At 36.5% G+C, this 25647-nt stretch overlaps 1 protein-coding gene across 9 annotated transcripts in view; it reads right to left on the bottom strand.

Annotated features, from left to right (window-relative positions):
• Tenm1 (teneurin transmembrane protein 1) overlaps nt 1-25647 on the bottom strand; it is an 875459-nt gene that overhangs the window by 77054 nt on the left and 772758 nt on the right. For all 9 annotated transcript variants that reach the window (XM_070039761.1, XM_070039760.1, XM_070039769.1 and 6 more), the window contains 2 exons: nt 24249-24269; nt 18804-19036 (listed from right to left, as the gene is read on the bottom strand). In XM_070039761.1, the coding sequence (XP_069895862.1) occupies nt 18804-19036; nt 24249-24269 (254 nt within the window). The remainder of the gene's footprint in view (nt 1-18803; nt 19037-24248; nt 24270-25647) is intronic.

The following is a 25647-nucleotide window of genomic DNA, read 5'->3' as shown; positions in this document are numbered from 1 at the left end:
TACAAATAAATGTGTGTAGGAATGAGATATATTATGACATGTAGTTACTAATCTAACAGCACAGGATACTTTTGAGTGGACTCTAAAATATGCTTTATATATTGAGTTATGGGCATTTCAGGACCAGTCTTCTCACAGAAAGGACTTTCATTTCCTACTTAGTTACTTTTTAAATTTCCCATTGATCTACCTTCTTTCTTTTGCTTTTGATTTCTTATTCTGTTAAGGATTCACTTGATCTGTTAAGAAGCGAGATCAAGAGTCTAATTTTCATTTTTTTCTTTACCCTTGTGTCCAGTTCTTTTTCAGATTCCTTTTTGTTTTTCTCCATTTTCCTTTTCTTCTTCCCATTTCCCCAAATCCTAATCTTCTCTGTATTCTCTGAACAATTGTAATGTTTAAAGTTTATCTCATATAATATAATGTTGATGATAATCTCTAATGGTCCTACCATGTCTTCCTAACCAGGAAGGGTCCATGTCTTTTTACTTCACTTATAAGTTTTGAATTTGCTGGTATAAAGCTTAACCAAATAGTGAAGTTCAGTGCATGTGGTACTTTTTCTGACAAGATATATAAGAGTAAATGATAAAAGTTTGATAGAGTGGAAAAAAGCAGTCCAAGTCTTATGAATAGCAAAATGGGCCATTGGTACTAATGTCTTATTGATGTCAGTTAAATATACTGAAAGATGTTATGATGATGACGTCTCTGGATCCCTGCCTACCAACCAGGAGGTCTTTGTGTAACAAGAGATGGTCACAATGTTTGACTATAGCATTAGCATAGCTTCTGCATAATGGAATACCTTATATGTTTATCAAATAAATTATTATGGTCTTTGTTAGGATCAGAACAACTACTAAAAGAATAATAACAATCAATGAGTATTAGCAAAAAGTAAAATAGACCAAACTGAGGCAAACCTGTCATCTAATTTTTTTTTGCAGCTGCAATGGTTCCTTGATTCAACCAGTCAAATATCTCCAACATTTCCAGGAACCAGGGAAATTTTAGTTTGTAGCAAATCAGGAGCCACTGTTTTCAGTAATTTCTCAATTAGTTTTTTTAAAACGCCTAATTGATTATCTGAATAAATGTGTATCATTAAAACTAGACCAGATTAAGTAAAATAGTGACCAGCAATAGGGTAGCAGGGAGAGGGAGAAAGAGAGAGGGGGAGAGAAGGAGAAAAGAGAGAGGGGGAGAGAAGGAGAAAAGAGAGAGAGAAATGTGTTGTTTGATTTTTCAAAAACATCAATGAGTTAAAATATGAAGATTATTAAAATACTTCTTCTTTAGCTCATTATTTTCCCAAATGTTCCCAGTTTTACTACTCTTAGAAAGGTGAGTGAGAGAGTTCCGGGAAGATGGCGGAGGAGAAGCTCTCGCATAGAAAGCAGTTTTAGAGTCCCCGTGAACAGTCCAGAGAATCACACCAAGTGTGCCATCACAGGACAGAGAGTTAGGCCAGAGAGAGAAAATACAGGCAAGGAGACAGCCCTGAGCACTTGCCAGCAGCCGCTGCGGCGATGGCAGCGGTGGCGGCGGTGACTGCAGCTGCCATATCTGAATCACAGAGAGTCCTGGACGAAGGAGCCAGACGTGGCAGGTGAGCGGATTCTACTCAACACCAGCAAGAACCGGCAAGGAGCAGACATCTTCATCCTGCATTTCGCAGACCAGAGATGACCCAGGAACCAAGACTCAGCGTGAGTAGAAGCCTGACATCCTCACTCCTTCTCAGGGAGCAGAGGGGAAAGGCCACTCCTCCCACCCCCCCCAGTACCAGAGATCTCCATCTTGGATACCGACAAAGCTCGGTGGAGCTGCTAGCTCCAACTCAGGCCTTGGAATAAATCTAGAGTCATCTAGCAGGTCACAAGAGCCTAACCTGACCTGCCAGACTCAGCTCCACCCAGGGAAAAGTCACCCAGCTCAGTTGCCAGCCCCAGGAGTGGCTTTCTTCACCGGGTAATCAGAGCCAGAGGCTGCCCCTCTCTTTAGCAGCCTCTACAATCAATTGAAATTCAGTAAACAGAAACCCTGAGAGACTGGGCTCTGTGAGTTTCTCACAAACTAGCCCCCAGGAAAAGCTACTGTTTGCTGAAAGGCCTTATCTCTACCCAGAACCTAGCCTCACCATAGCATCTCCAAACTCGAGGAAAAAGCCATCTCCCTCTTTTGTATACTCAAAGCAGATCTCCCTCCTATTGAACTAACCTGGGAGGAGGATCACAGAACATTTTTCTGCCTGTTCAAAGAAACTGACTTAAGTAACCAACCAAGCCACAGGAACACAAGCAGACCAGAGATTCCAACAAGAGGCTGGTTAAGGACACAAGGGAGACACAGGATTTTTCCAACCCCTCCCAAAAAAATCAAATAACTTTTTTTTTGTTGTACCTTTTATAAAAAAATTTTTTTTCTAAAAAACTTTTTTTTTAATATTTAATTTTGAAAAAAATTGTTTTCTAGTAATTTTTTTTCCTCTTAGAATTTCATTTTAGGGGTATAAGTGTGTGTGCATTTTTCTTTCTTTTGTTTTTTTTGTTTTTGTGTTTTTTTTTTTTTGTTTAGCTCTACTGAACTTCTGATCTTTTTTCTTTCTTTCTTATCCTTTTCACCCGTCCTTCTCTTTCGTTCTTCTTTATGTGACTTAATTGCTGTTCTGCACGTCCTCAGATAAACCCATAGTCGATTATTAGACCTTATCCCCCATTGTGTACACACTTAATCCACAAATGTATTACTCAATTCAAAACCTCTTAGACTTAAATTCCTTAATAGCAGTACTACCTCTTTATACCTATATAATATTTTAAGTATTTTTATTTTTAAGTTTTTCACATCTCCTTTATATCCCTCCCCTTCTCTCATTATATTCATGTTCTTCTCTGAATAGTTTGTTTTCGAATCTGTATAATATTTTTAATTTTTAATTTCTATTTTTTCTGTTCTATTTTTGTTCCCTTTCTCTTTCTTCTTTTTTTTCTCTCTCTCTACTTTCACCCTATCCAACCTATTTCCTGCTTTGAGATTAGGAATTAGTTAACACTCCCTGTGACTTCCCACATCACTCTATTCCTATTTCTTACCCACATCTCTTCCTAAACCTAATAATTTCTGGTTTACCAAATTCTTCTTTGCAGTTCATAGCCCATTAATATATAGCTGTTTGATGTTGAATAGATGTATCTGTTGAACTAGATTGTATCTGCAGACTATTGACTGTGCAAATACAGACTTTGGTTGATGCTTGCCTTAAGATAGTGTTCTAGCACAAAACTGGTGTTAATTTCATCCCAAATGGGCAGAGTAAGCCAGAAAATCACAAGAAAAATGGCAAGTCCGGGTATCTCAACTCCCACTCATGATAATCAGGGGACATAACAGATAATGAATAATCCAGAAGAGAGTTTCCAAATAGCTCTACAAACACTGTTGGCAAACATGATAAATGAAAAGATTGAAAACATACAAAGGACTCTGTATGAGAGTGATAGGGAGAGAGAGGAGGCAATCCAAAATTTATACAGGAATATCATAAGCGTGAGGAAGCTACTCAAAAACTGATACAGGATTTGCTTGAGCAGCTTGAGAATACTCAAAGAGAAAGGCAGGAAGGGCGTGAGCAGGCCGAGAACACTCAAAGAGAACTACAGGAATCACATGAACAGGAGGAAGCTAATCAAATAGTAATACAGGAATTGAGAGAGCAGGATGAGAATACACAAAGATCACTAAAGGCATTCATGGAATCCATTAACAAAGAGCTGAAGGAAGTCAGGGAGACCACAAAGGGAATGCTGAATGGAAACCAACAGAAGGAATGGGAGTCCAAGGAAACCATAACCAATCAACTAAGTGATTTGAGAATAAACACTGAACACCAAATTAAGGAAGTAAAGAAGTTCATACAAGATCTAAAACAAAGCTTCAACAAAGAATTTGAAGCCATCAAAGCTGAACAACTAGAAGGAAAAGAAATATAAAACAAAGTAGAAAGTCTCGACAGCAGGTTAGACCATGGAGAAGATCGAATCTCGGGGATTGAAGATAGCCTAGACATTATAGAGAAAGAACATACAACCATCCAAGACAAATCCAAGAAATATGAGAGATCTATCCAACACTTGGAAGACACCATCAGAAGGCCTCATCTAAGAATAATGGGTGTAGAGGAGCACCTAGAAACAGAAGTTAATGGTCTAGGAAATTTGTTTAACAGGATCCTAGCAGAGAACTTCCCAAACATACAAAAAGATAGGCCTATTCAAATACAAGAAGCTTTTAGAACTCCAAATAGACCAGACCAGAATAGGACATCCCACCATGACATTATAATGCATACAGGATCAACTGAGACCAAGGAAAAGATCCTTAAAGCTGTCAAGGAGAAAGGATTAATCACCTATAAAGGGAAACCAATTAGAATCACCTCAGATTTCTCAGCAGAGACAATCAAAGCAAGAAGAGCCTGGAATGATGTATGCCATGCCCTAAAAACAAACAACTATCAATCAAGAATACTGTACCCAGCTAAACTCTCCTTCATAACTGAAGGTCAAATAAAAACCTTCCATATCAAAGAAAAATTGAAACAATACATCTCCACCAAACCAGCCCTACAAAAGATTCTTAAAGATCTCCTGCACATAGAAAACCAACAAGACCACAATAAAAGCCAAGAAACTGCACCCAAACTGAGAATCCAAGAACCATAGGAAGAACCCAGTTTTTGCAGCCCCCCAAAAGGTGGATAACATGGCAGGAACTCACAAAGACCTCTCAGTCCTATCTCTTAACATTAACGGACTTAACTCTCCAATTAAGCGACATAGACTGTCTAGTTGGATTAAAAAACAAGATCCTTCTATCTGCTGCCTGCAGGAGTCACATCTTGCCCATAAAAACAAACACATTTTCAATGTTAAAGGCTGGAACAAAATCTACCAAGCAAACGGCCCCCATAAACAGGCGGGAGTTGCAATCCTAATATCAGATAAAATAGACATCAAATTAAAATTTGTGAGAAGAGATAAAGAAGGTCGCTACATACTAATTAAGGGATCTCTCCTTCAGGAGGATATTACAATTCTAAATATCTATTCGCCAAACAAGAGAGCACCCAAATTTATCCAAGAAACACTATTTTCCCTCAAATCCCACATAGATCCAAAGACATTAATATTTGAGGATTTTAACACACCACTCTCCCCACTAGATAGATCAACTCAGCAAAAACTCAACAGAGAAACCGCAGATCTAAACAGCTGCATAGATCAACTAGCGTTAACAGACATCTACTGAATATTTCACCCAACAACATCAGAATACACGTTTTTCTCAGCAGCACATGGAACATTTTCTAAAATAGACCACATTTTAGGCCACAAAGCAAACTTGTCTAAATTCAGAAACATTGAAGTTATACCTTGCATTCTCTCAGACCACAAGGGAATAAAATTAGTACTCAACACCAAAAGCCACCAAAGAAAGTCTGGTAACACATGGAGGCTGAAAAACACACTGCTGAATCACGAGTGGGTCAAGGAATTAATATTATTCTTCACATCAACAGGAGCAAGGATAAGAACCACATGTTTATCTCAATAGATGCAAAAAAAGCATTCGACAAGATCCAACACCCCTTTATGATGAAGGTTTTGGAAAAATTAGGAATCCATGGAACATTCCTCAATACAATAAAGGCTGTACATTATACTTAATGGTGAAAAACTAAAGCCATTTCCTCTTAACTCAGGAACAAGACAAAGATGTCCACTCTCTCCACTTCTCTTCAACCTAGTGTTAGAATGCCTAGCTACAGCCATAAGACAAGATGCAGACATAAAGGGGATCCAAATAGGGAAAGAAGAAATAAAACTCTCCCTCTTTGCAGATGACAGGAACATTCATGAGACTCATCTCTAATTAACCACCAAAAAAGCCAAAAGTGGAGCTGTGGTTCAAGTGGTAGAGCCTAGCCTTGAGCACAAAAGCTCTGTTCCCAGGCCTTGAGTTCAAGCCCCAAGGCAAGCAAAAAGTGGAAAATAATACAGGTGGACTTGGTTGAATTCATTCTGAGGGATTTTAGATTGAGGATGGACCAACAAGATCTATGGATTTATTAGTGTGGTGTCAATTTTCTTGGATTAGAGATGTCTTCTAAACTGAGAAATGGTTCTTGTTCACTCAGGGAAATTGCTGCTACAATCTGCTTCCTTTCCTGAGTAAATATTTAGAAAATGGTCTCAAATACCTACCTTACTTTTCCCCATACCCATTACATAGTCTAACAAGATTTTTTTATTGTGGAAATACCATACAGAGGGGATACAATTACTTGGGCAAGGCAATGAGTGCATTTCTTATCAAGCATTGTTGCCTCCTCCTTTGTTTCCCCTTACCATCCTTTCCCATTTCTCCCCCCCCCCACTCACCACCCACCTCCTGGGTCAAAGATGTATAGTTATACTTTGCATTCTCTCAGACCACAGGCAATAAAATTAGAACTCAATACCAAAAGCCACCAAAAAAGTCCCGTAACACATGGAGGCTGAACAACACACTGTTGAATCACCAGTGGGTCATGGAAGAGATTAGAGAGGAAATTCAAATGTTCATGATACTCAACAAAGATGAACACACAAATTACCAGCTCCTCTGGGACACAGCAAAGGCAGTACTCAGAGGCAAGTTTATAGCTCTGAGTTCCTACATCAACAAATTGGAGAGATCTGAAACCAATAATTTAACAAGACATCTGAGCCTCCTTGAAAAAGAGCAGCAAGATAAACCCCAATCCAGTAGATGGAAAGAAATAATTAAAATTAAATCAGAATTAAATGAACTAGAATCTAAAAAAAACATAGAAAAAATCAGCAAAACAGAGAGCTGGTTCTTTTAAAAAATTAACAAAATTCACAGAGACTTAGCAAATCTTACAAGATTTTTTTTTCAAAACCAAATGGAGGAGCTAGTCAATGAAACTGGAAGAAAATAGATCAAATAATATTGGGGCTTCCTGGCTGGACTTTGATGTTTGAAGCTTGAAAATAACCCCACAATTGAGTAGTTAAGTTTGTGATTCCCAGGAGACAGTTTAAATGGGTCAAGACTTTTCCCAAGGAAACAGTGATTTCCTTTGCTCAATGATAAAGTTGACTCATTACATTGAGGCTTTTTCCAGAAAGTTCACCATCAGCCATTCAGGGAACTCCACATATGAGAACATACCAGCAGCTGTATTTAGCTCTGTGCATCTAATGCAAGATGCTTAAATCCAACCAATTCAGAAAATAAGGAATAAATGGTGGTCACTGCAGGGGGCTTGAAAGGCTTTGCTCCAAAACTAAAGCTAGTGTGTGTATGTGGTCTCTTGTGACTTAGTTATTAGATATTTTCAACTATCATCTCTGCATGAGCGAAGGCCTCATTTCAAATGAAGAAGCAAAATAAATCCCTTTCTGAAATGGAATGGTCAGGTATGAATTTGCAGGTTGCTTTCTAAGCTGTCTTTCTGACTTAACATGTTTTAAGATTCTGAAACATTTCACATTGGAGACAATTTTAGGAAAGTCTACTATGGACTTTCAAACAATTATGTAAGTTTAAAAGAAGTTAATGTGTAGTTTAGATATCTCAAAAAATGATACTGAATTAGACAAATCTCCACCTCATTATCCCCACACACTTTTGCAGAGCTAAGCACTATCCTAAAGTTAGGATACATTACTCTTATATATGTTTTTATACATATGTATGTATGCACAAATAATATATATAATATTGTGTTTGTGTTTTAAAAATGTGTGCAGATGGGTTTGAGAACATATTTGTGGTAATATATGTGTTTAGTAAACACGAGGCCCTGGGTTTGATTCCCAGTATGACAAAATATCATCTACTGCATATGAAATAGAGGGCAGCAATGGTCGGATTGCAATATAAATACATGTAATACTCTAGAACTGTACATAGAATAATGAAAAGGATAAATATTATTATATATTTTACCACAACAAAATATGTAAATAATATCATATCTTGTGTATCCCTTTGTCACTTGTCTCTTGGATTCATGTAACATTGATTTTGCACATAGATATAGCTCATTTACTTTTTTTTTTCAGTTGTGAGGCTTGAATTTGGCCTGGGCACTGTCCCTCAGCTCTTCAGCTCAAGCCTAGAGCTCTACCACTACAGCCACAGTGTTACTTCTGGTTTTCTGATGGTTCACTGAAGATAAGACTCTCACGGACTTTCCTGCCCTGGATGGCTTTGAACTATGATCCTCAGATCTCAGCCTCCTGAGTAGCTAGGATTACAGGTTCAGCCACAGGCGCCTGACTAATTCATTTTTTTTAAGCTGTGGTACACTGGTCTATGATTTGTCTGTTCCTAGTTTCCTTAGTATAACAGCATATGCCTACCTACTTCTGACTGGCAGTGACAAAAGTGAAACATGTAGATTTCTACCTAGGAAAGATGGGCTGAGGGCTGAAGGGCATCATTGAAAGACCATAATAGAGAGAAGGCATTTCCAACATCATCCACTTTATCTGTTTCAGGCTTACCATTTGTCCATCTTAGATAATTTCTAAAATTTGGCTTCTGCTTGATTTAACAATATCACAGCAGGCATATTTCTTTTTTTTTTTTTCAAGCTACAGTTTTTTATTTTCCTTCCTTCCTTCCTTTTTTTCTTTCTTTCTTTCTTTCTTTCTTTCTTTTTTTTTTTAATATTATTTTATTTTATTTGGGAACATACTGTACAGAGGGGCTACAATTACATGGGCAGGATAATGCATACATTTCTTACCAAGCATTGCAGCCTCCTCCTTTGTTTACCCTTCACCTCCCTTCCCAGCCTCCCCCCTCCCCCCACCCAATTATACCCCCCTCCCCCCCCCCCACCGACATTGTAAAGCTGGTTTTGACATGACATTTTGTACTTCTCATTGTTGCAACAGGTCCACCTGAATCCTTAAACGACTTGTTTGCCCCCATCTCCTCCACATGTTATACTGACATCAAATATAGTGAAAGCGGGGGTTACACTGTGGGGGAGGGACATACAAAGCAACAAAGAAATAATCTTATAAATGCGTTAGAAACATATGCATGAAAGAAACGAAAACATTATATTTCTAAGGTGCATATAACCTGTCATTTGTCATATTGTTATAAGTGCCCTGTATGTTGTTATCTATAATCCATGGGCTGAAGTGGCCCCAAAATGCAATCAGTTGTTTAATTATAAAATAAAGTCGACATTCTGGTTCCATTTCCAGCTTTGTTTTAGCCGATGTTGATGGTAAATTCATGGATTTCCAAAGACATTTTGGCTTTCTGTATGTTATTGGAGTTTTACTTTCTATATTTGCTCTATTTATCCTGAATTTCTCAGGATCAATGAATTTAAAAACATCCAATGATTCCTCTGTTGTAGAGTGAATATTCTAGATTACTTGGATTGTCAAGGCATTTTAGACCAGTTTAATCTAGAAATCAGCAAAGCATGCTAGACTCATCAGGAAATGACTTTCCCATTTCTTTGATTGTTTTTATAGTCCACGCCATGAATTTGTTAAACTTGAAATTACTGAGACATCTTGTACTGATGGTGGAACAATACAAGCCATGACAAAGTTTTCATTCTAATATGCTTTCATATTTAAGAGCCTTAAAAATAAATATTTTGCATTGAAAGAAATTTCCTAATTAACTTGTGAAGAATTTGTACATTAAGACATCTTACCCTGCTGGACAAGACTGATAAAGCAAAAGTACTACCTTCTGTGGAAGAGAAACTGTATTTAGAAGGAACTTGCTATTCTCATAAAACTTTTAATAAGAAGAAGTGAATCAAATTCTGTAATTACCATTTTATGGTTGGTAAAAGGGCAAATTACATGCCATCCATTTCTAAACTTCTAAATGTCTCTGGTGCTTTTAATTAAAGCTGCCATCTAGAAACTACTAAAGCAATTTTATGCAATTAGTTATTTATAGGTTACCATAATACACCACTCAAAATATGATTTAAGTGATTTGCTGCCTGTTAGTGTGTGAGCTCTGTCATTTTTTTGGCCAGGGACTCTTCTTTTTAATAAGCTCAGATGATTCATAAGTGGACAGGTAGAAAAGGTATAACATTGAGGCATTATAATAAGAAAGCAAAATTATTTTGGCTATAATCTTAAATTAAAAAAAAAGAACCACAATTCTATGTTGTAATTCTTTAGATGTAGTGGTTCATGTTTCATTCTAGACAATTCTTTGAAAGTAAACATCAGCTAACATTTTCCAAGTATCTTCAAGTTCTACACTCTTTTTTTTTTTAAATGTATTTTATTTTATTTGGGAACATACTGTACAGAGGGGCTACAATTACATGGGCAGGATAATGCATACATTTCTTACCAAGCATTGCAGCCTCCTCCTTTGTTTACCCTTCACTTCCCTTCCCCGCCTCCCCCCTCCACCCACCCAATTTTACCCCCCTCCCCCCACCCAATTATACCCCCCTCCCCCCACACACCGACATTGTAAAGCTGGTTTTGACATGACATTTTGTACTTCTCATTGTTGCAACAGGTCTTGAAGTCAACCAACCATGGAGTGAAAATATTAGAAATTGCATCAGTATTGCACATACACAGACTTTTTTCTTGTCATCATTCCTTAAATAATACAGTATAATAACCATTTATATAGCTTTTGCATTGTATTAGACATGAGTTAATGGATACAGTAGGGCTTGCATAATGGATGCAAATACTGTACCATTTATATAAAAGTCTTGAATATTCCCATATGCATACCAAAGGATGATTTAAAAAAATTGTTGTCTTTTTCTTGCAGTTACCCACTTTCCTGTTATTCTACCAGATATCTAGCACACATTTCTCCATGTAACTTCAAGTATATCCTAGCTAAGCTTGCCCTACTCAGGTGATCTTATCTATGCAAACATATCCATCCTGTGCTCCTTGCCCTCAAGGACCCCATAAAGCGTTTTAATGAGGAATTAATGTGCTGCTCACCAAGGCAATTTCCTGTACTGAACACTAAGCTCACATCTGAAAAAAAGTTCTTACAGAATGAATTTAAGCATAAAATCATAGGCTGTAAAGAGAATTATTTTGCTTAGGTGGATCTGGGGGGCTCTCCAGAACTTCACATTTATAAGGAACCAGTACTAGAATTACTGCACCCTCCTGAAGGTCAGGGAGAATAAGTTAGCCCAACTATATACCGTTTCTGAATCCTACCTGACCTTGATTCTTGCTTCTGTCTTTGGGCACCATTCCTAATAGAATATGAACATGAAACTTCCTTCTTTTCAAAGTAACTTCTTTCATGTTTGAGTAACTTGTAATCATTATTACTACTAACAACAAAAGGTTAAGAGGAATCATAAGGGCAGATATGTTTACTGTGTTCATAACAACATGCTGGGTGTTATACTAGGCGTATTATATGCATTATAAAACAATTCCCTGGCCAGACACCAGTGGTTCACGCCTGTAATCCTAGCTACTCAGGAGGCTGAGATCTGAAGATCGAGGTTCAAAGCCAGCCCAGGCAGGAAAGTCCATGAGACTTTTATCTCCAATTAACCACCAGAAAACTGGAAGTGGCACTGTGGCTCAAGTGGTGGAGCACTCTCCTTGAGCTGTAGAGCTGAGGGACAGCGCCCAGGCCCAGAGTTCAAGCTCCACGACCGACAATAAATAAATAAACAAACAAATAAAACAACTCCCTTGTGTGCTCACAATTTCTAGATTTCTCACTTTACAGATAAGGATCTGAAGCTCTGGAATGTTGCAGGACTTAGGCAAGATAAATGTTTAATGAGTGAAGGATTTGGGATTTGTGTGCAGTTCGGTTTAAGATTATCTATTATTGGGACTGGGAAGGAGGCTCAGTGGTAGAGCACTTGCCTTGCATGCATGAGGCCCTGGGTTCGATTCCTCAGCACCACATAAGCCAAAAGAAAAAAGCCGGAAGTGGTACTGTGGCTCAAGTGGTAGAGTGCTAGCCTTGAGCTGAAGAGCTGAGGGACAGCACCCAGGCCCAGAGTTCAGGCCCCATAACCGGAGCCCCACCAAAAAAAGGATTATCTATTATTGTATTTGGCCTGTAAAATATTAATATTCCATAGGATCTGATGCATGTATGAAAATTAAGTAAATGTGAAGAAAATCCACTTAATAAAGCATCTGTGGCCATATAAAATTTGAATGCATTTAATTGAACTACTGATTGTTGAACTACTGATGCTCCCCCTACACCAAATAGGCAACTAGCTAAAGCCGGGTGTAAATGTCTTCCTCTTGTTTGCCTTCTCTCATCAATGCTTTATGGCTCTTGGATTGAAACAAAAGGTGAAAAAATTCTTAAATTCCAGCAGCTGACAGAAGCTAAGGTTAAAACTTTTTTGTTCAACATATGCAGAGACAACAGACAAAATGTAGAAACAGGCTAAAATCTCATTTTGGCTTCGTAATAGATTTTAACTATTCTCTCTTGTAGCAACAATAGGTTGGGAAATCAATTATTTAGTTTAAGAAGGACATCCCATAAGTGAAAATAGCACAGGATCATTGAGGGATAAAGAATATTTTGCCTGTGTTTTCAGACATTTTCAAACATATTTTATTCAGGATATCTCTGATTTAAAACAAGAATATTGAAGGAAAATTCATATGGAAAGTGCCTAGGAATTTGATTGAAAAGCAGACTTTACTAAAAAATTTTCCCAAATATTTCCTACTTACCAAAATGCCTGTCTTTACTCTTTCATCTTCAGCAAAAATGATCCACTTCTACATGAACACTGATGTTATCATATAGAGAGCCATGAACCTTTTAGCTCCTTCAACCTACTTTAAGTGTTACTACTCCCAATGGTTTCTTTGATTTGCTACAAGGTATTTAATATGTTGTCATCAAAATAATACAAAATATATGTTAGATTATGTTGTCATTGTCCTGTTTTAAATCTTTTGCTTAACTTTCTACTTCTGCTTCAGCCTTTCGTATTACTCTCATTTTTTTTATTGGTTTTTGGGTTGAACTCAGGGCCTACACACTGTCCTTGAATCTCTTTGTGCTGAAGGCTAGTGCTCTACCACTTTAGCAACAGTGTCACTTCCTGTGTTTTTTTTTTTGAGTGGTTAATTGGAGATAAGAGTCTCACTCACAGAGACTTTTCTGCCTGGGCTGGCTTCAATCCACGAACCTCAGATCTCAGCCTCCTGAGTAGCTAGGATGACAGGCATGAGTCACCGGTACCTGGCACCCTCAAATATTTTTATTCCAACAATACTGAATTATTTTTTGTTTCATAAATACAGAATTCATTTCATTAATGTTTTGCTTTTCTGTAATTTTGCTGAAGGCTGTTCTTACTGACCATACATATAGCTATGCCACCAGGACAAATTATACACTAAAGGAATTTAGGAAAAAAACATTACTGCCCTCATCACACTGAAGAACCAAAAGAGCATTCTCATTGCTGTTTCTGTATTATACACAGCACTGACTTCAACAACAAGTCACTGATTATAGTCTTAGCATCTTTCCATTATCCATAAATATAGGTTTTAAGAACAGCATGCAGATAGATGCCACGGGAAGAAGTAGAGCTTCAGGATGTGCCATCATTTTATCTAGGAAGTGATGAAAACAGATCACTTGCATCTAGACTTTATTATGTCAAGATTTCACAATTACCAATAGAATTAAAATGACTCTTGCATGGTTAGTGTCATGCTAAAACTACTTTTCTGAGGCTGTCAAGATATAAGGATATCTTTTCTGTAGAATAACTGCATTCATGTGGATATTGCTAAAGTTCTGTTGACTTCTGAAGTCAGTTTGCTTCAAGACATACATGAAACCAGATATCAAATCCTTGGTGAGGTCCCAAGAAAACCAAATTAAGTCATTGATTAATTTCGTCCTGTCCTATCACTCTGTCACCCTTTGTAGCTACTTCAAAAAAATAAATGCATTCAGCTTGTCAGAAATTTTGTTTTATGTCCCCACCTAGTACCATTTCACATTCTGCTTAAGTACTTGGTCATCTATTACATGACTCATTAGTTTGAGTTCTCTGTAGAATTAAAGAAAGTTGCAGTAAAAATAATAAATGGAACCTAAGTTTCAACTACATCATCCATGCATGTTTTAAAAGCATCTTTCAAAGTCAGTTCGAACTCATATACAATGCCAGGGATTAACACTCCATCAACCTCTTTGCTAAACTTTTTTCCTTGCCCCATTACGTTGAAGTATTGATGAGTAAAATGGCAAATGTTTCTCTTTAGTGGGATTCAAATCAAAGCATATAAAACTGGAGAAGATAAAGACTTCTTCCCAAGAGAAGTACCCAGAGGCTATCATGTGAAATTCTATTTGGAGACAATTTTTTCTTCAAACAAAATTTGTAGTTTTTATTGTAATCAAGAATTTTAATAAAATGAAGGTTTCCTGCCTTGGTCCCTTAAGGAAAATTTTGTGGAGTTCCTAATTGCAGAATCTTCCAAAGGGAAGTGATAAGGTTTCCTGGAGATTTATCTGAATAATTAAATTTACTGAATTTGTGAAAGCTTTGTAGTGTACTATTGGTATGCTCTTAGGTCAGAAAAATCAGAGAAATGGTTTTAATAGAAAAAGGAAATTAGGCTAATTGTTATTTACCTTGTAAATAAAACTATGTTTTTTTTTACTGAATAGAAATTTCTCCAATATGTTTATCATTCCCAGAGATCATGGATTTTAGCAGGGCCACACTGTATGGGAGAATGGAGGTGTCTCAGGCTTTTTCTTGTTCCACTGTTTGTTTTGTGGCACTGAGGACTGAACTCAGAGCCTTGCACTTGTTAGGCAGATGCTCTACCACTGGAAACATGCCTTTAGCCCCTCATCATGGGACTTCTGCAGTCAGGCTAATGTGGTTTGAGTTTTGGTGTTGTGCTCTAAACTCTATAACCCTGGGGATATTTTTTAATATATCCAAATCTCTGTTACCTTGTCTGTCCAATAAGAACTTTGCTACAGTAAAAATGTATGTATTGTTGTGAAGATTAAAGATACTTCATAGAAAATATCTATCACAGTGCATTAGGCACTCATTAAGTTATGGTTATAATATATTGTTGCTCATTCTGAGCCTTTTGGTGTACAATCGAGGAAGTTCAAGGCTTAGTGTTAAAATGCCTGATGTCACAAAACCAGTCAATGGAATCATTTCTAAAAAACACATATTTTAGCCTTGAGGAAAAGGAAACCACAGCAAGATTCTGATTTGTGCAGTCAATCAAAGAGACGTTATTACATGGCATGAACAAGAACGTTTAGGCTTTCTATCCTGGTATTCACCATAATTTGCTACCATTTCTTAACAAACATAAAAGAAAACAAAATTCCCATGGTTCTTGACTATTTTTAACCTTTTGCTCACAGGATTTTAATCTGATTTAGTAATTTACTCTGACTCTAGGATGAATGACTTCAAAAGTAAATTTTATTTCACATTATTTTTATATTTGGAAAGTAAATTAATTGGCTTACAGATTAACTTTTAGTTGACTTACCTTGCATAACGAAGAATATGTTGGAGTATCTGCCTATAATTGCAATATTTTGCTTGTTAAAGTCTGAGAGAAAGCTATCTTTCTTAACCTAGTTTGTACTTTCTAGATGTACATTTACATTTTTGACTGCTCTCCAGCTTTGCTTTATGAACATCTAGGTAGAAAGAAAAATCAAATCACTCCTTAAAGAAATCTATTTAATTATTGCTGTCTTCTAGGGGTCAGAAAGAAGGACCTGTTGTGCATGGTATTTGTGTGGTAAAAAATAAACAAACTTGGCTTTCTTGAGAGCAAAAAACCTGCAGGTGAACCTGAAAATTAGCAATTAGCAATAGTCAACTCTCAATTTTCACACTGTGTTTTAATAACATTTTGCATACTTTTCTCCTTTTATGGAAGTCTATTGACATTGCCCTGTGGCATTCCATATAATGAGAATGTCACTTATGATTCAGTGACGAGTGAGTGCTCTCTATATTGAGCATGGGGCTAGGGGCTGTAGTTGAGCCGCTGTGTTCTGTCCAGTGTTTTCAGAGTGACTGTTGTCTGGGGACAGGTTCTGTGATCTCATTGATTTCAAAGAGTGTGAGAAAGGTCTTCAAATATTGTTAACATGGCTGAAAGAGATGTGGTGGATACCTGGTTTAATACACACATCTTACTCCCTTAGGGGATCTAATTCAGTCGTTGGATCAGGTAAGAGGTTGATAGTATCAGTTTCAGGAGTATTATATGAAAGCTGCCCAAAATGAACATGTAGCCTGAACTTCATGTTCTTAGGACCCTTACTGCTTTGGATGAATAAAGTGTAGTTGATTAAGGTAAACACCAGTTCTGGGTAGAAAGCTGAATAACTGAATTCAGAAGAAAATATACTACTAGTTATGACAGAAGAAAAACTTGCTTAAAATTAGCTCTAACAGATACACAAATTGTGACACTCATTACTGCTGCTTCAAGAGTTCATGTAAATCATGTTCATCAAAACTCTATTATTACTACTTTTGAAACAAAAATAAAGCTAAAAAAACACCCCTAAAACAAAAAACATAGCTGTTCTAAACCAATTATTTGCTTTATTTGGAAAAAATTGAGGTATTTGTTCTCTTTGTGACAGGTTGAATGTGGTATGTGAAATGAATGGATTTCATACTATCAGCAACTCAGAAGGATGTCAATTTCAGACATAATACAGCTTGATTCCTAGCTATTTCATATGTAGAATTCCTTATAATAACCAGAAGAGATTTAAAGCCTGTGTAAAAGGTCCAACTCAGCCTAATATATTTTCTTGAAAAATGAGTTGACTATATGTTACACCTGAGCTATTCTTATAGAATATTTATTGTGGTCCTACTATGTATAAGGAGTGAGAGCTGGCAGACAGAAAAGAAAACACTTTGTCATAATACTTGGGAGAGTTATATTGCCTTAGAGGGGACGGTCACCCCATTTAAGCATTTGTGAAATTCCTTTTTAGAGTATTTGGCATAAACAATTGAGTTACTTAATGGATCATTTACAACAAAAAGCCCTATAGTGCATCATTTACAAAATAAATACAGTGCTAAAAGTTGGTGGGGAGGTGGGGAATTTTAGAAAATACTACATGAAGTTTTCATCTCAAGCAATTTAGTTTTTAGGAGAAAAAAATCTTCCACTCATGAAAGAGCTAGAAAGCAAAAACTGCAAACTATAACTTAAGTACTAATTCGGTAGTGTAGATACTGTTAACAAAATTCAGATTTAATGATCTAGGGTTAGCCAGAAGGGTTTTATGAAAGACAAAGAACTTAAAGCAATTGAAGGCTTTAACCTTGGATACTAGTAGCAACATAATCCCAATATGGCAAATGGCAAATGGCTAAAGAGTAACCTCTTAATATTTGAAATAAAGAGTGCCTGTCTAACAAATTAAATACATTTACCTCATATTTTTTGGCATAGAAACATATTCATAAAAGCAGGTTATAGAATAGCATTGTCTAATATTTTACTCAGTGAATTAAAACATTATTTTCAAGACAAAAGGAGAATACTAAAAGAGCTAATGGTGGTTTTCTATATGTGATAAACTTACGGTGATTTTAATTAAAAATTTCCATTATTTTCTAATTATTTGTAAAAATATGTTATTTGTGCAATACTGTAAAAATGCATTGATTTTTCCAAACTCAGTAAAATGAATTCTTCGTAAAAATTCACTAAAAAAATATACACACATCTTAGAGAAAGAACAGAGAAGAGCGACTAACTAAGCAGATATGGTAGATGGTATATGGTGGCAGTCTACATTGGACATCCTTCAGCTTAGTGCACTCAGATGGGTAAATGATCCAAGTGAAACTGTGAAGTTAATTGGGAGATGTAAATTTGTTCACTAAATTCCAGGCAATTGAGTTGAAAGTTAGTTCTTCAAGATTGAAAAGTAAATTTAAAACAAATGAAATGAAGGGAGAGTTTCCATAAAAGACAAAACAAAAAGAAATTGTTATAGTAGGCATCATAAAAGTTGAAAATATCAAGTAGTTTCAATAATAATTTAGTTAAATTAATGGAAAAAGGTTCTTTGAAAGTAGTTTAACAACTGTGATATTCCACATTATTCAACATACTTGACTGAGGTGGAAAGATCGGACAGATCTGATCTCACCCAATGCAAACAAAAGTACTAAAGCATGGGCCTAGAAGCACCTTGCTAGACCCAGCTAACCCTTTAAATCCAGAAAACCCTTTGCTGGATTGTGTAGATCTTCCATAATGTAGCCTCTGACCAAGGTCAATGAGCCAAAAAGGCATTCTTTTTTGTGGTTTTTTAAAATTTTTTTTATTGTAAAGATATTGTAGAGCAGGGTTGCAGTTACATGGGTAAGGTAATGAGTACATTTCCTATTGAGCATTGTTATCCCCTCCTTTGTCGAAAAAGGCATTCTAAGGGCTCTGGGAAATAGTTATTCATCAATCAGAAAGGAAACATTCAATCTTTAATGATTATTAGGATCATTTTAATATATGTTGGCTTAAACTTCAACCTGGATGTGCCTATCTGCTGGGATAGACAAGAGAATGTGTTTATCAGAGGCAGAATATTGAGATAGATTAATAGAGCACACTTTGGCCACAGCATTAGAATTTGTGAAGTCAAATGAAATATTTAGTTGACTAAAGATACTTTTTTCTTCTTACCTCGAGGGCTGTTCAATGAAGCTTCTGATGCTCTTCCTCCATCTCCGCAGTGACTCTGGTCAAATGGAAGACACTGATCACCTGTCCCTGCCACCACTTCAAAATTCTTGGATAGATCTTTTGTTTCCACTAGAGATTTCAACTTGTAGACTTTTCGAGTATTGGTGTCTGATAGGTATAGTGATTCAGACACAGGGTCCATAGCCAGATAATATTTGTGAGCAGGGCTTGTGCTAAGGAAGAGAAAAGAAAAGTTATTCAAAGCAGTTTGTTCAATATGCACCCCCTGGGGTCTGCCTCTTTTCACAAATGGAAAAATCTTTTAATAGATGAAAGAAATTCTGTATTTTTTATGTTTTATGTACCAATGGGACAGGAAATTCTTTGTTTTTCTATTAATGGATAAACACATGAAAAGAAATCCAGTGTGTACTGCTAACCTTTAATGATGCTGACATTTTAATACTGGCCATTTGAGAATAGAAAGAGAAGAAAGAAAACTTCCAGAATTTTATGTATGTGTGTGTGTGTGTGTGTGTGTGTGTGTGTGTGTGTGTGTGTGTGTGTGTGTGTGTGTGTGTGTGTGTGTGTGTGTGTGTGTGTGTGTGTTTTGTGTGCTGATCCTGGGGCTTAGACTCAAGGCTTGAGTACTGTCCCTGAGATTTTTTGCTCAAGGCTAACACTCTACCACTTGAGCTATAGCTCCACTTCTGGCTTTTTGTTGGTTAATTGGAGATAGTCTCATTATTCCAATCTAACTTCATGTACTTTCTTTCTAACCCCAAATCTGGAGGCCATTCTTGATTCATCCTTTATTTCTTCTCTACATGAAATTTTTTTTGTGAACTAGCTTTCAGAATCACTCTCTTTTTCTACCCCTTCTGCCATCATATTAGTTGTAACTTTCATCGTATCTGACCTGGAATATTTTCTGTAGTGTAGGAAACAGAAGGTGCTTTAAAGTCTACTTTTCCAAGATGTTTTTATCTTTATAATTTTTGTAATGTTCTTTGTGGAAGTACATAAACCCTTTTTCATTTAATTCATTTTCATATTCTTTATGAGGCCTTTTTAAAACACCATCTCCTTAATGAAGTGTTCCCCAAATCTTTACTTCAAGGTATTTGTATTTTGCTTAAGGCGATTAGATATTACCTTAAAATATTGATTTATGTGTCAGTGACTCCCTCATAAACCATGAGAGCTTGGAGGACAGTTGGATTTTTTTCACTCCATTTTGCTCAATGCTCAGAAATCTGCTTACCACCCAATTATTTGTCAAATTCTAGAAGCTGTTCTTTTCCAACTTCTCTCCTGCATTTCTCACATCTAGTGAAAGAGTATCTTTTAAAATTCTACCTTCTGATTTTTTTCTCCAGATTTCTAATTTTTCTTTGCCTCTGTTGTCATTAGTTTAAGATCCCATCATATCTCACCTGAATTCCATAGTTGTTTTCTATTTTTATTAATTCATTAAACAGCATTTACTAAGTGCCTGCAATGTGCTTTAGAACTGTGCTATGATCTGATGAACTTCTTGTTTGTAAGATATAAGTTTTCTTCTTGGAACTCAAAGACAGATAAATAAACTGGACATGGATACCATAAGTTAACTTGTTATAACAGAAGACATAGAGAGGGAGGGAAATAAGCAGAGAGAAGGGACTAGAAATCTAGTAACACAGCATTATATTAGTACTGTTTTCAAAATTTAAGCAAAATTGGTGCTTTATTCAGATTTCTGTAGTTTTTTAACCTAATGTCTTTTTTTCTAGTGCAACAGCTTGTCCAGGATACCAACAATATTTAGTTATGATCTCTTCTTATACTCTTCTAGGGATGTGATATTTTCTCAGGTTTTTCTTGTATTTTGATGCTGTTAACAGCTTTGATGAATGCTGACCAGGTACTTTATAGGATGCCTTTGTTCTGAAATATGTCTATAATGTCTATTTTCTCAGAATTGGGAGTTGTAGGCTTTTGAGGGAAGACCACAGTGATAAAGTGCCATTTTATTTTATATATTTATTTAATTTAATTTTTGTCAGTACTGGGGCTTGAACTCAGGGCCTGGGCACTGATCCTGAGCTTCTTTTGCTCAAGGCTACCACTCTACCACTTGAGCCACAATGCAACTTCTGGCTTTTTCTGTTTATATGGTACTAAGTAATGGAACCCAGGGCTTCATGCATGCTAGGCAAGCACTCTACCACTAAGCCACATTCCCAGCCATAAAGTGCTATTTTAATCAAATCATATCAAAGGTACAAACTATCAATATGGCTTTTACTGGTTGGGGTTGATGTCTTAGCTGAGTCTGTTTTTCGCCACTGTAAGGTTTTTCTTCCTCTCTTACTTTCATATTTTCCTCTTTAGATGGAAGTAACTTTACACAGACAACACATAAGGAATAAGGAGTTACATTCCATATCCTTAAGGATGGAGTATCTAAGTAAACTATTTTGAATTCTTCTGAATAAGAGCTTTATCATTTTTCACTTATTTATAAATTTGACCATATATCATGGATATTCATTTAATACTTTGTATTAAATCCAATCTTACTTTACTTTGTTGCTCAAGCTAAATTTTCAACACTGAGAGCTCTTTCTGTTGAATTATTTACTCCATTCCCATCTCTCTCTCTCTCTCTCTCTCTCTCTCTCTCTCTCTCTCTCTCTCTCTCTCTCTCTCTCTCTCTCTCTCTCTCTCTCTCTCTCTGTGTGTGCATGTGTGTGAGTGAATCTGGTGTAGTGGGTTTGTTTACTACTTATTTTGGACACAAGAAGATATTCCAGTCATTATGTATACTACATGTCCCTATTCTAGAATCAGCCATTTCATCAGGGACCCTTTGTCAAGAATGGTATTAGAAACCAAGATTCAGGTGCTTGATTGTAAGCACTAAATGTTTTGACATCTCCCTTCCCCCTCTAAATAGTCTGCGAGCTCTTTGCAAGCAGAAAACCATGTTTCTCTATATCCTTGGTACCAGGTTTCTGAAAGGTTCAATGTTCACTGAGTACGGAATTGTAGGATATAAAACTAAGATGCAAAAGTGTTCAGGACTTCATTACTTAGCCAAGCAAAATGGAGGAGAGTGTGATCAGAAGAAAGAAATCTTTTAAGGACAAGCATGTTCTTACTTGTATTTGTACTTTAGACATATTGATGTATGTTAATAGTAATCAGGCTGGTAAATGGTAATTTATGACTCAAGTTTTCATTGGAAACAAAATCAGGTCCAACTGGAATATTTGAGGTGTTTAATACTTACCTTTATCAAGTAATATAGATTCCAGGGACATCTTCAACCCTGGAACCACCATGACAGATGCTGTAAATAAACTGAAAAGGGCCCCAACAGCCTCCGGAATTATCTTGGCAGTTTTACCAGATAAAGGCATCTCTGTGGCAAAGGCTTCTTACATAGGGTGTTGAGGGAAGTTTTTACATAGTTTAATTTTTATATGCAGAATAAAATATCTCCAATATGTTTAGATCTTCCTAGAATAAAGATGGGTCACAATCTTTCCCCCAAACAAATTTCAATACTTTGCTAGCCATTTTGTGGAGCTACAACTGAACTAAATTAATCATGCTTTGTTTAGGAAGAGTCCATAGGCTATTTTTCCTAGAGAAATGTTATTCACACAAAAGTGCATTCGAATGCATTACATTCATTCATTATTGAGTATCCTCAATGTGCCCGTGAGGGAAGTTAGAATTAGCATTCTCGTCAATCTCATCTAGGGAAACCCAAAACCATAAGGGGTTTTACCTCCACTTTACTAACATTTTTTTTCTTTTTACCATTACTAAGATTAGGTAAGATCATAAGTGATTGTGTATGCAAACCCTCAAAGTACTGTTGTTCTGAAGGTGTAAAAAAATGTGTTCTTGCCTTTTATTTAACTGAATGACATGTTCTATTTTGCTCAGGGAGGCTATTCTCAAACCTATGTACTATGTTTCAGAAAATGGAATGCCCAACATTCTAAATGCAAATCTGATTAATGTTATTTTCTTGACAGTCAGCAGTCAGGAACATACTCTAGGTTGATATGTAATGTCTTGTCATTTCTCGTCATTTCCCAAGTTCACTTCAGCTCTTTTGACGCCAATTTCTTTGTACTTTCTAAAAAAAATCAACATGCTACACCCAAGAAAGAAACACCATTGCACTATGTGGTGTTTTACCTCAATCTTTCATATCCTAGTGCGTATTGCAATTTGAGTTGTGTAAAGATTTCTTTTGTAACCTAAGTTTTTGACTTACTGGTACCTTTTCATTAGTTTTACATTCAAGTAGTCTTCAATTTAGAAAAGATCACTTTGGTCATGCTGGTTAAAATCACATAGATTGTTAAACGAGCAATTAACTCATAGTTAATAATGTGCAACACATTACCAGTAAGTAATTTCACAACCACCTTAATTTGCTTAAAAACTAGTTATGTTAAAGCACCAAGGTTGATCTTGTGCATTGGCATTTAGGAAGTTGCATCTCTCAAACAATATTCAAATTAAAAACTTTGATAATGCCATTTTGATGACAATTGGCATTTGGGAGAGAACTATGTTTTCTTCCTTGCAATTTAGGAATTGAGAAGAAGTGCAATGCATAAACAAATGGAATAGGAAATACTTGTTATAAGTAATTTCAGAGCTATGTAGCATCACTGAGAAATGAGAAATGGTTAAAGTTTTTCTATTATTTCGTTTTTGTGTGAATAAATAGAATCCATGAGGTTACATGAAAGAAAAGAGTCTGATTAAAGCATATCATCAAATGAACATATACAATCTTCTGTTAAGGAAAGAAAGTTATCTTAGTTATGGTTTTCTAATTTGATAACTGTATGCTTAATCTAAGGAGATTGTTACATTATCCTCCCCCTATACTTGCAACTTGAAAATATCAAATCTGTTTAAATTTGTGTACTCATTTGTGATACCATCTTAGCAAAACTTAATGAGACGTATGGCCTTGCTTTCCAAATGAAGAACCAAACTGTCATCTTTTACTTTGTTTGCTTTAATGTAAGTTCTGATCCTCCAGAAAATTCCTACTTAGTTGAAGGGCTCTCTTCTTTTGGAAGACACTTACCCAATCACAATGTTCAGATTCATTTTCATATTTTTTTTGTCAGTCATGGGGTCTGAACTCTGGGCCTGGGTGCTGTCCCTCACTTCTTCAGCTCAAGGCTAGAGCTCTACCACTTGAGCCCACAGTGCAACTTCTGGCTTTTTCTGCTTATGTGGTGGTGAGGAATCAAACCCAGGGCCTCATGCATGCAAGGTAAGCACTCTACCCCTGAGCCCCATTCCCAGCCCGATTTCTTAAACCATATTTAATAATTGCAATTTCCCTGTCAACATGTTATTTAGGGTGGTCTTTAGGCAAGAGGGGGCATTACGCAGCTATGCATATAATTTGCTTACCTATGTCTGGTATCTCTGTTTCTAGGGTGCACAATGTGTCCAGGAGTAGCAAGTAAAGCAAACAGACAGTCATCAGTATCATTCCACAAACCAAATGTAACCAGACACAGCAAATTCCTAACTCTGCTTATAGTAATTAGGACTTAGTAAAAGGGATCATTAGGTGTGCAAGCCAAAGACCCAATCCTCCCACACTTCTCCTAAATGTCAAAGTGGAGTGAGAGTGTTTTGAAGCTAGTTTTTGGAAAGGTTTTTCATAAACTATGGATTTTGTCTAAACAGTTTTTTGGGATCTCTCTACTAAGTCAGAATCCTAATATGAGGGTGGGCCCTGGGAATCCTGTTTTACACAAAACTAGCTTGTGAGGTTAGGCATTAAAAAAGCAGTCATTGCAAATGACTCTGTAGGCTCCAGCTTGCTGGCCTAACTACTTTTATCAAAATATAAAACCACTGTGTTTTATTATCAAGTCATATGTTGGACAGGCATCTCAACTCCAAGCCTAAGCCACTTATCTGATGTCTGAGATAAGATAGAGATGTCTACTGTGTTCATTTTTTTAAACAATATTAAGCCTCTTAAGAAGATAAAAGTACAAGGGTTTTCTGTTAAGCCATGATAGACTGTCCCTGACAACAAAACCCCTGCATCAAAACAGGTTTAATAAAACATTATGTATATCAAGTATTAAATCTTTGGGTCTTCCACCTATCCATTCTCCAAGGGAGTCACCAGGATGGGCAAAATGGAATTGTCAGCTGAGAAGCAGCAGCAGAATACTCTGGCAATTCCTGATCTGTGAGCTCCTTGGCACAGTGTATTACTGCCTACATCAGTCTACTCTGCAACTTGGTATGAGGCTTTTTCATCCAGAGGTTGAAATATGTACAGTTCTGATTTTGGGTCAAGTCTGCCTAGAATTAAAAGGCTATAATCATCTGTGAATTATTGTGATTTTAATTTTTAAAATCCTTTTAAGTCTGTCATTTGGAAACATGAAGATAACAAAATGTTTTGTGAAATTTAAAAAATGTCTGCAACATCAGAAAAAAGAATAGATACAAAGTTATTTAACTGGAAACTACAGGTTAAAATGGACTCAACTGTTTTGGCAAAAAAAAAAAAAAGAGAAAACTTTCTGGGATTTTACTAGCTGGGCACAGGTCAGTTTCCACTGAATTTTAGTTTCCCCTCTGTCTATCTCAAAACAGTAGGTTTTCTGTGGGTGACCAGTGAGGATGCATAGCTCTGATTGGAAACCTGCCTTAGGCATTTGCACCTTTTTCAGTTTCTTCCTTCAGTAGTACCACAGATACTTGCTTGTTTTTATGGCTTCTAAATGATAAGCGTATTTGAGATTCATTGGTATCACTGTATCATAACTGATGCTCCCAAAGA

Source organism: Dipodomys merriami, unplaced genomic scaffold (assembly GCF_024711535.1).
Source record: "Dipodomys merriami isolate MVZ:Mamm:240054 unplaced genomic scaffold, mDipMer1.0.p SCAF_3, whole genome shotgun sequence".
In the NCBI taxonomy this organism is placed as follows: Eukaryota; Metazoa; Chordata; class Mammalia; order Rodentia; family Heteromyidae; genus Dipodomys; species Dipodomys merriami.
The sequence above is the reverse complement of the archived record's forward strand: the minus strand, read 5'-3'. Positions and strand labels throughout refer to the sequence as shown.